The sequence below is a fragment of the Talaromyces amestolkiae genome (genome assembly GCF_001896365.1).
Source record: "Talaromyces amestolkiae strain CIB chromosome Unknown scaffold7.1, whole genome shotgun sequence".
Taxonomy (NCBI): Eukaryota; Fungi; Ascomycota; class Eurotiomycetes; order Eurotiales; family Trichocomaceae; genus Talaromyces; species Talaromyces amestolkiae.
Genome location: NW_024468043.1, coordinates 1,104,949 through 1,117,446, shown reverse-complemented (window position 1 = coordinate 1,117,446; position 12,498 = coordinate 1,104,949). Strand labels below are relative to the sequence as shown.

The following is a 12,498-nucleotide window of genomic DNA, read 5'->3' as shown; positions in this document are numbered from 1 at the left end:
GGGGTTACAGGCACCGTCCACGTACCTTGTAAATAAGTGCCCAAAGCATCAACACGTCAAAAGTAGATTGACTTCTCTTCTGATGCTTATTTCTTCGTGGAATTGAGTCCCGACTGGATCGGCCGTTTTGATCAGCGATGATGAAAAAATAGTCTTTCTGGGCTCGAGTCATTCAAGCTACGTTGTATTTGCAGCTCAAATAGCCCCATTCAGGACACCGATGGCAGCTTGCAACTGTCCAAGTGATTTACGACGCTGTTGGCTCCCCTTAGTACGAGCCATATTAATAATAATTGCGTGTACTTCTGATACCAAATACAATAGTCACCTTGTCTCGTATCGTATTCTAGCAGCCACAGTCTTAATTTCCGCCGAGTTGTTTCTTGATTTCTGCGTATGGTACCGTCAAGACATCGTGTAATTACCGATCGCTATCTCCGCTAGCTAATATTACTCCGCGTCCGCTTCCTTCCCTGCTTTCCTACTGCAAGTTTGTCTTAGTCGCTCGTCTTCAACTTCGTGCTTGTCTCACCTTTTTCTTGATCAGTATTATTATCACTAGGCCAATCATGGCCTGCTAACACAAGTTTCTTACTTTCGCTTCATTTCATTTCTATCTCTATCCATATCTATCACGGTCGTTGCAACTATGGGCATCGTGTGATCCCATTATCCTGTCGCTTCTTCTCTTACCTCTGCAGATCCACGACCATCTGATTGATCGACTTCGCCAGGCCGCCACGTCTCACCAGATCGGGACAAAATATCAAACCAAGTGCTAGAGACGACCATTCTACGTATATGAAGTAAACGGAATAAAACTCGAACCTCTTCCGCCATGGCTATCCTTTCTTTGAAAAGGACGCTGGTTTCCGCGATTCTCCTCCTCTCAGCCTCACAACCAGCTTCAGCACAAGACACATTCTCATTCCTACCAAGTGCCGCCAGCTCAACCTTTCCAGCATGCGGTCTGACATGTCAGCTCCTTACCGAAGCTCAAGCAGGCTGTGTCCCGCCTCAAGCAGCAGTCACCAGCACCGATACCTATGTTTCCTGTTTTTGTCAATCGGCTTTGATTTCCGGCCTGCCGTATACCGCTTCGATGTGTCCCACCTGCACGAGTACATCGGATCAGCAGTTGTTGTCAACTTGGTATAAAAATTATTGCGCCGGTGGATTCCGATCGACCTTGACGACATCTGCTACCGCGACGACTTCGACTGCGACTAGCACTACAGGAACCAACACGGCCACTACAACAAGTACCACTTCACCCTCTCAGAAAGATTCGTCGCCGTCGGATAATGCATCGTCCAGTGGTTCGAAGAGCTGGTCAGTTTGTGCTGCTTTTAATATGATAAAAATCACTGACTGTGTATAGGTTCTCCACCCACTGGAGATGGGTAGTCATGCTGATCATCCTAGTGATCGGCTTTTCCGCACTTGCCGCCGCTGCCGTATGGCTGAAGAAACGTCTTGATGCCAAACAACCAAACCTTTACCACGGCGACGACCGAAACAATGGCGGAGGTTCCGGAAGCGGTCCTGGCCCAGCCGCAGCCTTCTTTGCTGGAAGTCTGCGTAATCTATCCAGAAGCAACGTCAACAGCACCCGTGCTTCGACGAACAACAGCAGCAACAACGTCGCTGTGGCTTCAAAAGTGCCAAAGATGCAACAACAACCCAGCATGTCGACGACCAGTTTCTCGAATCGTCGCTCAAGCACATTGACCAATTCTGTCGTGAGCAATAGCAACAACAACATGACCACCAATGGCCATGAAATGTGGGGACCCAATCAAGCGCGCAATTTTGAGAATGTCGCCCCCGTCGAAGAGCCCGTTTTCAGGAATTCAATGGCCACGGCCGCCGCGGCAGCAGCATTCGGAGGCGGTGCAGCAGGAACAGCAGCCGCACCAGGCCCAGAAGCGATAGGAATAGCTTCAACAACTGCCAACAACTCCCGTACCGATCTATCGAGCGTCGGCACAGGAGGAGGAAGAGCAACACCAAGAAATCTGAACAGATTAAGTGTGCAATCCGCATCAGCATCAAATTTGCATCAGCAACAGCAATTGCAGCAACAATCGACGCCGCTGTTGCGCGAAGCACAATCACATCGAGAATTGCAGAGACCACAATCTGCGAGTCCCGTTAGTCCAATTCACGATTAGAGATTTTCACCTCTGTTTCACAAAAAATTTTGACGTCGATATTTGTTCTATTTTTGGGAGTTGAATGCATGCATATATGATTCATCGATTCGATTGGACAGTGTCCCATAATTCCATCCCTACCGTTTTCTGTTTCTATAGCATCTGACATATTTCTTGCTATCCCTGTTGTTTTTATTGTACGGGGGTATGTTTTCGGTGTTATTATCTGGGTTCTCACGACGTATTTATATACTTTGCTCTCACTCTGTCCTGTCCCTGTCTCTCCCTTGTTTGGGTCTACCTGGTTTTAAAGTTATAAGGTTATCTATATGGAATGTTGGAGTCATCGATTCTTTCCTTTACTCGCTCTGGATTCTTGCTTCATTGGTAATCATTCGAGTTTATTATGTAAGGGGTGAGATATTAGGTATGTGTAGATGGAACAAGGGATATACACAGACCAAGTACGCAGTATAATCCAATGCCCTCAGGCTACAATTCATACGTACAGTAAGTAGTATGTCAGACTCAAGATATACTAATACTAACAATCTTTATGTCCTCCTCCGGCCTCTCCTTTTTCACTTTCACATTCTCAATCCTATGCACAACATCCAACCCGGCAACCGCCCTCCCGAAAATCGTATGCTTCCCATCTAACCACGGCGTCTTCTCTGTCGTTATAAAAAATTGCGACCCATTCGAATTCGGCCCCGCATTCGCCATACTCAAAGTATACGGTTTGTCGTGTTTGATGGTTGGCGATATCTCGTCTTGGAATTCCCCGCCCCAGATACTTTCGCCGCCCGTGCCGTCGCCTAAGGGGTCGCCGCCTTGGATCATGAATTTGCGGATTACGCGGTGGAAGATTGTGTTGTTGTAATATCCCTGGCGGGCGTGGGTGACGAAGTTTTCGACGGTTAAGGGTGCGATTTGAGGGAATAGCCGTAGGTGGATGTCGCCCAACGTTGTGTGTAGGATTGCGGAGGTCCCAGATTCGGTCTTTTTGGTGGTGGATTCTTTGGAAGCGATGTCACCTTCGCGCGGTTTCTCGTTTTGGATGTCGCGAGTCGATTTGTTAATTTCGGTGTCGTTGGTGAACATGTAGAAACGAACTTTGCCAAATCCGGTGGACACGAGGATGGGATCGCGTTCTTCGGCTTCTTGGAGAAGAGGATTGGAACTGGCGGCCATACTGACGGTGACGACTCCTTTCTTTTGTGGTGCGCCCTGGTATACTGCCAGATTCAAGGCGCGGAATGGTTCGTCCTTGCCGTATACGCGGACCACGCGATTGGTGAATGTGTTGATGCATTTGATGCCGTGGAGAGACCCATATAGTATAAAATGACCGGACTCGTCAAAAATGACATTAGTTTTGGATCGCGAGACTGGATTTTCGATCTCGCGCTCAACGGCTATTCGTCGTCCAAACTCGACTTCCTCTAGTCGATCCAACGCCGTCCCAGCTTCTTGCATATCAGTGATTGTCGTTAATGATTCATCGTATGTTCTATACAATTTTCCAGACTGAAAATCAAAAATCCGGACTTGTCGGTCCGGAAATGAAAAAGTAGCGAATTGTTTCCCGGAGGGCGAGATCGTGATTGATGATGGCACTGATTTCTTCTTTCGAAACTCGAACAAATTTGTAGATGATTTCAGTTCGAAGACGTTGTCTGGTTTCGAAAAGTCGTCTGAAGGTCTCCAATATTCAACCATACCGGCTTCGTCGGCTGAGATGACGCAGTCAAAGATATTGTTGAATGCTAGCGCAACAACTGGTTTTCTGTGTATTGAAGGGAGCGTATGCATTGGCTCGCGATTCTCCCCTCGACCGTCAAAAATTGTGATTGTAGGCGTGGCTTCATCGGTAACGGCAAGCAAAGGTAGGGATGCGCCACGTTTATGCACCCAACAGACGCACCGTGGTGTGAACTCGAGGTCGAACAACGCTAGAAGATCTGGTCCAAGTTAGTATTCGATACTTCCACCATGCTCAATATTCAGTCCTACCGAAAGTAATAACATCAAATATCTTCACAGTTTTATCCGATCCAGCTGTAGCGAAACTCCTTCCATCCGCGCTGACAGTCGTGCTGGTAATCTCGCCGGCATGCGCTCGAAACTCTTTCACGAATTCCACCCCAACGGCCATTTTCTTCCAGAACTTGACAACGCCATCAATCGAGCTCGTAATGAGGAAATCGGTTGACGGCGTAATATTCACGTACGACAGTTGGTCTCGGTGCATGAGCGACTTGGTGTATCGTTGCGACGTAGGCAGCGCGTTCACGTAGACTTTTTCAAAAGCGAGCTTGCGGCGTTTCTTCTTCGGCGCAGCTGCAGACGGTAAGGCTGGGCCAAAGTCATCGTCGGAGGAAGAATCGCCGCCTGTATTATTAGCTTGAGAGCTTGCAGAAAAGTATTCAGAGATTGTCGCGAACTCACCATTCTCGCCGGGCGTGTCGTCTGCCAATTCGGACAATGGCCTCTTGTTAGATACGGATCCAATAGTTTCTTGAGCTGCCATTGTTACTAGTGACCTTCTATGTACCCAGTATATGGCGGTATAAAGAAAAATATGAAGCTGCGGAGGTCTCAGGTCTGACCTTCTGAAAGAGAAGCTAATGACGGAGACGAACAAACGCACGGACCAGGTCCCCTAAGCCTAACTTTTTATCAAAACACCTCCCCGCCTTCTCGATCTGCCTGCACAACCCACCAGAAAAGGAGTATCACCACAACCCGACATTATGGCGGGCAATAATCCTACGCAGATCTTCGCTGATGACGTGACCGAGGAAAAGGGAGAGAATGCTCGTCTCTCCGCGTTTGTCGGCGCTATCGCTGTGGGAGACTTGGTGAAGTCGACCTTGGGTCCGAAGGGAATGGACAAAATATTGCAATCTGCGTGCGTTCATCGCTCACTGAAATACATATGTTTCGGCGCTGACATAAAAGTCTTCTAATAGATCCACCGGAGAGATTTTGGTCACCAACGACGGAGCTACCATTTTGAAGTCAATCGCACTCGACAATGCCGCTGCTAAGGTACGATCTCAACAGAAATCAACGAAGTGTCCATATTTCTAATCGATCTTTGGTATAGGTTTTGGTCAACATCTCGAAAGTCCAGGATGACGAAGTCGGTGATGGAACAACCTCCGTTACAGTCCTCGCCGCCGAGCTCCTTAGACAAGCCGAGATCCTCGTGGACAAAAAGATTCACCCCCAGACCATCATCGACGGATACCGGATAGCCAGCAAAGCAGCACTTGCAGCACTTGAAAAATCCGCTGTAGACCGCAGTAACGATCCTATCGCTTTCCGCAAAGATTTGCATGCCATTGCCCGCACAACGCTGAGTTCCAAGGTCCTCGCCCAGGACCGCGAGCACTTTGCTACCCTCGCTTGCGACGCTGTGCTACGATTGAAAGGTTCAACTGATCTCAGCCATATCCAAATCATCAAGAAGGCTGGTGGAAAGCTTTCGGAGTCCTACCTGGATGAAGGGTTTATTCTTGACAAGAAATTTGGTGTTAACCAGCCGAAGCGTTTGGAAAATGTGAAGATTATGGTTGCCAACACAGCTATGGACACGGATAAGATTAAGATTTTCGGTGCTCGCGTAAAGGTGAATATTGGATTTACCGGACGATATATGGCATTCGCTAAAAGTATTACAGGTCGACAGTACGGGCAAGCTTGCCGAGTTAGAAAAGGCCGAGCGGGAAAAGATGCGCCAAAAGGTCGAGAAGATCAAGTCACATGGTATCAATTGCTTGTAAGTTATTCTGCCGACTGTAAAGATTGCAAAACTAATAATTATATCTAGTGTGAACCGACAGCTTATCTACAACTGGCCAGAGCAGCTTTTCAGCGAAGCTGGAATTGCCAGTATTGAACATGCAGATTTCGATGGTATGCTTACCGACCCATTTATTGGCTTGTCAATATGAGGAGTAGTGCGATACTAACACAGGGTAGGTGTTGAGCGACTAGCACTTGTCACCGGAGCAGAGATTGCATCGACATTCGACAACCCAGAGCAAGTCCAGCTTGGTCACGCCGATTTGGTTGAAGAAGTTATCATTGGAGAAGACACATTGCTCCGATTCTCTGGCGTTGCCAAGGGTGAAGGTATGTTTTGACTGTCGATATACTTGAAATGATCACGCTGATAGATGTAGCTTGCACAATTGTCTTGCGTGGATCCACCGAACAACTTCTCGATGAAGCAGAGCGTTCTCTTCACGATGCTCTTGCCGTTCTATCACAAACTGTCAAGGAGCCCAAGGTTACTCTTGGAGGCGGCTGTGCTGAGATGACCATGAGTTTGGCTGTTGAGCAGGCTGCTCAGAACACAACAGGAAAGAAACAACTTGGTATGTTGAGAAAGCCTCCGTTTTGATGCATTACTAATTCAGGTCCAGCTGTTGACGCCTTCGCCCTTGCACTCCGACAACTCCCCACTATTCTCGCCGACAATGCCGGTCTCGACAGCTCAGATCTCGTTGCCCGCCTCCGACAAGCCATCAGCAAAGGCATGGCCAGCTCCGGCTTGGATCTCTTCGAGAATAAGATTAGTAACATGGCAGAACTCGGTGTTGTGGAGGCATACAAGCTCAAGAGAGCTGTTGTCAGCTCCGCTTCCGAGGCTGCAGAGTTGTTGCTGCGTGTGGACAACATTATCCGTGCTGCTCCCCGGCGGCGCGAGCGTATGTAAATGAAGGATGGAAAATTCATAGAGGAATATTAGAGATGTGGCCAGGAAAAGTTGTATGAAATGAGATGATATCATTGCATGAGATGTTTGTACAATGTAGAAATGGCAGTCATATATTAATCCCAGTCGACGGCTGCATGTGCTTTAATTCGAGGGATAACCAAATATATTTGGAGGTATGCAACGATAAACTCCGGCGAAAGACCAAAGAAAGCTCGCTTTGAAATCCAATCATTATTTACATCAATGCCTTCCCTTCATTGCAACTCATACCTCACATTGCCCTGATTCTGCCCAACAGCATGTCCCGGATCCCCCGGCATCTCAGCCTGCGTCACAACCCCATGATGATACTGATACTGCTGATGTTGGTACGGCGACACACCACCCAATTCCTGCGCCCCTCCATCGGGGTGCTGATAATACCCCTGCGACTCAGAAGGTAATTCACTCGTCCTCCCCGATCCATCACTAATAGGCGAAATGGGCGCCGCAAGGCCTGGCGGAAACGCCGATGCAGGCACAGCCGCTGGATTGTGCTGCTGCTGCTGCTGCTGTAATCGCTGTTGCAATTGATCTATCTGCTGCTGTAATCGTTGTTGTTCCGCCTCCTGCTGCGCATCCAGCTCGGGTTTGAGTTCGTTATACATTGGTATCCCAGCTGCGTTTGCCTTGTCGTCTTCTCCCACCATGTTTACGGGCGTATATGCAGTTGAAGATGTTGTAGCGGTTGCGGCTGCGTTGGTGTTACGTCGTCCTCGACGACGACGAGAACAACAGTAAACTATTAAAGCGATCATGCCGCCGATGAGAGCGAGACCGCCTACTCCGGCACCAACGCCAATTCCTATTTTTGCGCCTTGGCTGAGGCCGGATGTGTCTTTTTGGTCGTTGTTGCCACTGCTGCCGATACTGCTGCCGCTGCCGGAGGAAGAATCGCTGCTTGAGGAAGTCGTGGAAGTGGTCCCTGCTGCTACGCCTGTGGCAGTGGGTGTATATGTGATTGTGACGGTGGTGGCTTGGCCGCCAGAGATGGATATAGTGTTTGTGACTGTAATGGGAGTCGCAGTTGCGGTTCCGGTTTTGGTTGTCGTTACACTCGCAGTCGCAGTCAAGAATGATAAATATGAAGCTAGAAAATCGACAGGAGTCAGTCAACTTGCATTCTTTTCCAGCCCAGAAGTACTGAAAACACATACCTATATTGGTCGGATACGTCGTCGGTATGGAATAGGAATATGTACTCGAACAAGCTGATTCCGCAAGTTTTGTGATTGAGACTCCGAAATCGCTGCAGAATGCTTGGCTTTCTTCCCAGACAACTATTGTCAAGCGCAAAAGTGTCAGGCCGTTATCTTGTGCATATCGTCTTGGAAATATATGAACGTACGATTGTCGTCCGAAGTATCGCAGCTGCTGCGTACACAGCAGGTACTTATGGTATTAAAAGTGGTCGATCTGCATAGACAGGCGTAATCAGTCGAACTGCAGTCCGAATCGGCTGCAGCACCTAAGGCGGCGCATGGTTGCTGTCGTAGTTATCTGATGATCAGTCTATATTTTTCTATAACGACCCATAGATGCAGACTAGTACTCGAACACCAAGGCACGCATAAAAAAACAATTGAATTTGAGCTGATTGAATTCTACTTACAGCGCATGTTGGTAAATAGCTCCATACTTCTGACTGGCCAACTGCCGTCGCAACCACCAGTAGCGACAATATCAACCTCATGTGGCTTTTATCTTTGCTTTTTGCCCCTTACCTTGTGCCGAAATGGATTTCGGGGCAGGAGTCTCGACCTTCAAATGACAAATACACAGCAATTTTTGAACCGAGTCCAGAAACACTGAATATGTGAATTAGAACAAAAAAGAAAGAAGGAATGGGCTCGTTTTGACACAAATCCTAATGAGCTAGGATTAATCTATTTCCCCACCCCATGTTGTAGAGCTATGAGGTCCAAGCCTCACGGCCCTGCCGGCTGATTACATGGCCTTCCCGGGCCCCCAGGCACTGGAACGTTGTACGGTTGCGCTGTTATATCCGCGTGCTCGCATGCTGATTGGATATTGAATGATCGTAGTCTGGGACTTGCAGGAAAGCTCGCTATCAAGTGTTACCCCATACGTACCAAGCGAAAGGCCAGGATGTAGGACTCGTGACTTAGATTTCTCAGAACTAATCAATGTAGCAAGCCGCTAGTACAGTGCGTGTCCATCTCTCCATCTATTAGACATGACTCTTTCTTCATGTAAGCGCATGAAGTACTGGGGAGGATAGAGTGCCTGACATGTCGAGGCTCATCAAGCCATCCATATTCGGCCATGGCCGTAGGAGCTCAAATCTTAATCAGGCTAGATTAGGCGATGAACCAATAAGTCTGATTGAACTAGATGCTTAATGCATTTTAGTCTATTTAGCGCATCTTGGCCCGCACCTCTTTGATATCGAGATCACTTCTGAGACGGTGATTGGTTAATGGGGTTTTTCGTCTGTTGTGACTTGTTTCAGTCAGGGCTTGGTAGATCACGTTGATAATTAATATCAGTTGGAAATAGACTTGGCTCTCTCTAAGATCACGAAATTGATTACTTAGTGGTCAAGTCCAACAAAGACATCCTCCCTCGATAGTCATATAAAGAGAAATGCATACATAGGCATGATCGGAATACAGAAGCGTTATTGACATCCTGCTGTACTCCTTCAAGTGCTCCTTTCCATACGGCCACTTAACAATCTTTGACGAGTCCCTCCGCGGCAGCTGTCATTTCACCGTCTTTCCATCTGAGGTAGTTCGCCCATATCCCGGGACCTGGTTAGGGTCCGAGGCAAATGAAGATATGTCTGAACTAGACTTGATGGGCAATTGGAAGAGCATTTCTTGGATTCGGAATGGGAAGCATATGCCTCACCCTCAAATATTACACTTAGCTTCCACTCAAATGGCGTCGAATTTCCACGAAACTCATCGTGCGTTCCGAAGATTAGGGATAGTTCAGCTAGGACTGAGGCATACGTCAGTGCTACTATATTTGTATGAGAAGAGATCCAAGTGAACTCATAACTGCAGTATGCCCCATACAAGAGGGAGAAGAGATGTTGCTAAAATTGGTTGGGTAATAATATTGATAAATCGTACGCCCATGTGCAGCATGGTTTCTGCGAGAAAATTAGCTAAGCTTTCCATAGCCATTCTCGCAATACAGAAAAGACTTAACGATGGAATGAGCATACTGGACCTCTGCTAAAGCAGGAAATGTGAACGAATCCAGCTTCAAGGCAGTGACACTGGCCTGATTGTGTCTCTGCAAGGAAAACTTCCCGAAGGCTTCTCCTTCATTGGCGTTGTTTCCCATAATTGGAGGCTATCATAATGACACATCCGACAATCAGTCCAAAAGTCTTTGAGACAGAGAACGGAAGAGAGTTCCTAAAGATAATTCACAATTCTCGCCAAGAGACCCTTATCTGCCCTATCAGTCAAAATATCAAAGAACGTGACATTGTCAACAAGAAATATAAACTTAATACCGTCTCTTCCAGTCATTACATCCCGGGTCTACAAGCTATGTTGTATTGGTTTTCACATTATGGGGAAATAAGCTCAACTGGACAACGTTAGTCAAGCAACTCCTGCAATCGGCCTTTCGTATACCCTACATAGTAGGGTCTTTTGAGAGTCTAGTCAACTCTTCACATTTGAAAACGGCATACTGTTTATCCTATACATTAACCTCTTGTCGATAGCTCAGGGCTTGTTCTAAAGCCTTTAATTTGCCATTGATAGATTCGTCTCCGCAGATATTGAGGGTACAATCTATTTATACGCATTGACTGCTAAATATGCTTTGTTGGTAAGCTTACATCATGCTTGGGGATTTTCCTAGATGACTACTGAGTGCAACTATGTATAAAAGAGACTTGAATATGTCCGGGTTCTCAAAGTCCTCCCTCTGAGATGGCTGAGCCTTAGACGATGGCTCAGGTGCTATTCCAAAAGCTAATCTAAACAGAAATTTCAAAAGATCGTAAAAGGAATGGGTGATGAAATTTGTCTAATCTATTCATGCCACTTAAAGGTTATACAACAAGGTCTCTCTAACGAGCAACCACCTTCAGGGGACAACTCGTAATACCCATTTCGGGCATTTGTGCATATTGAAGAGGCCCATCTACATCAAAATCACTTGTTAGCTCCAAAATTACGCGGAGAGCAATTTGAAGAGCCCTATATAGTAATAAAAAATTATCAGCATTCTATACTCATCGGGCAGTGTTGATGGGAAGGGTATTCTCACATTCTAGCCAAAGGCATCCCCGCACATCGATGTCGACCACGACCAAATCCCAGATGCGACGTCACATTAGGTCTGTTTAGTACAAATGTGTGCGGATCTGGAAAGACTTCTGGATCTCGGTTTGCTGCTGCATATGTCATTGTAATAGGTTCTCTGGCATGAATTTTGACGCCATGAATCTCGACGTCTTCTTTGGGTGTGCGCGAGAATCCTCTGTATGGGACGTATAGGCGGACAAATTCTTCAACCGCGGCATTAATTAGAGTTGGATCAGCTCGGAGCTTTTGTTGGAGGTCTTTGTCTTGGGATAGATGGCTGCACATGTCTCCGATGAGAATTGGAGGAGCCACCATGCCCACGACTAGGGACTGGCGGAGAGCACCGCTAGAAAGCAGTAAGTATAATCACGACAAAACCTGTATAGAGGATCATACATTAATAACTCATCAGTCAACGGCTGACCATCTGGTCCCTTCTCCAATAGCAAGGATGAAGCCGGATCCTGCTCCGGATCTAAAGGTGACTGTCGCCGTTCCGCAAACAATTTTCGCGCAATATCATATAACTTCTCAGACTGCGCTACAGTTTCGGCCTTATTCTGCAACCTCCACGCATTGATCCACGCAGCTGCCGTCGTTGCAAGCTTTGGTGCCGTCTCATCTGTTAGATTGAGCCAGCTTACCTCCACCCACGCTGCGAAAGAGGCACCAAACTCGGCACAGACATCTCCGTAACCGCGCTCGACAATTTTGGAGAACTCTCGTCTTGCATGTTCTGTCAGAATAGGGGCAAGTCTCTTGATGCGGGTGGGTTTCAGAGTCCGATCTAGCGCCGTCCTGTAGGGGGTATGTGCTGGAGGATCGGTGTTCAAAGGTGGTCGACGTGTTCCACGCGGGTCACTCGGAATCACAGCTTTGACAGACGAAACGAACATTTCATGATCTGTAGCGCAGCGTTGGATATCGTCGTAGCGGGATAAAACCCAGTAGCCGCCATTAGCGGTTGAGTGCGCAACGGGGCATTTTGATCTTAGTTCATCGAATTGAGCATGAATTTTGTCTGGATTTTCGTCAGGAATGAGTGCGAAGTCTTCTGGTAGTACGCGAGTCACCATATTGTTGTTGGTGATACTATTCCGTATGCATGCATGAATTCTAAAACCAGCTTGATGTTAACCAAAACCGGGTATGCAACTTCTATATAGGTAGATCTCTTGAGTCTACCTTCGTAGAAATACAGAGAAGTCTCAATAATTAGTTTCTTGTTGGAGTTCTAGTTTGCATGTTCTTTACGATAGGGGAAATTAAGATA

General features: G+C 47.2%; 4 protein-coding genes across 4 annotated transcripts; 2 read left to right on the top strand and 2 right to left on the bottom strand.

Annotated features, from left to right (window-relative positions):
• Positions 1 to 838: 838 nt before the first annotated feature.
• On the top strand, positions 839 to 2,174 carry BHQ10_004418 (uncharacterized protein; the record flags this gene model as incomplete). The annotated part of the gene is made up of 2 exons (XM_040876781.1): positions 839 to 1,332; positions 1,382 to 2,174. The coding sequence occupies 2 exons, from the start codon at positions 839 to 841 to the stop codon at positions 2,172 to 2,174; spliced, it is 1,287 nt and encodes a 428-aa protein (XP_040732922.1).
• Positions 2,175 to 2,684: 510 nt separating this feature from the next.
• Positions 2,685 to 4,689, bottom strand: BHQ10_004417 (uncharacterized protein; the record flags this gene model as incomplete). Its single annotated transcript, XM_040876780.1, has 3 exons — positions 2,685 to 4,120; positions 4,173 to 4,550; positions 4,608 to 4,689. 3 exons carry the CDS (start codon positions 4,687 to 4,689, stop codon positions 2,685 to 2,687), a joined length of 1,896 nt encoding a protein of 631 aa, XP_040732921.1.
• Positions 4,690 to 4,912: 223 nt separating this feature from the next.
• BHQ10_004416 (uncharacterized protein) lies at positions 4,913 to 6,885 on the top strand (the record flags this gene model as incomplete). Its single annotated transcript, XM_040876779.1, has 8 exons — positions 4,913 to 5,070; positions 5,132 to 5,210; positions 5,269 to 5,793; positions 5,846 to 5,943; positions 5,995 to 6,080; positions 6,147 to 6,299; positions 6,350 to 6,544; positions 6,593 to 6,885. The coding sequence occupies 8 exons, from the start codon at positions 4,913 to 4,915 to the stop codon at positions 6,883 to 6,885; spliced, it is 1,587 nt and encodes a 528-aa protein (XP_040732920.1).
• Positions 6,886 to 7,142: 257 nt separating this feature from the next.
• Positions 7,143 to 12,301, bottom strand: BHQ10_004415 (uncharacterized protein; the record flags this gene model as incomplete). Its single annotated transcript, XM_040876778.1, has 5 exons — positions 7,143 to 8,017; positions 8,085 to 8,207; positions 8,276 to 8,301; positions 11,188 to 11,571; positions 11,622 to 12,301. The coding sequence occupies 5 exons, from the start codon at positions 12,299 to 12,301 to the stop codon at positions 7,143 to 7,145; spliced, it is 2,088 nt and encodes a 695-aa protein (XP_040732919.1).
• Positions 12,302 to 12,498: the final 197 nt, after the last annotated feature.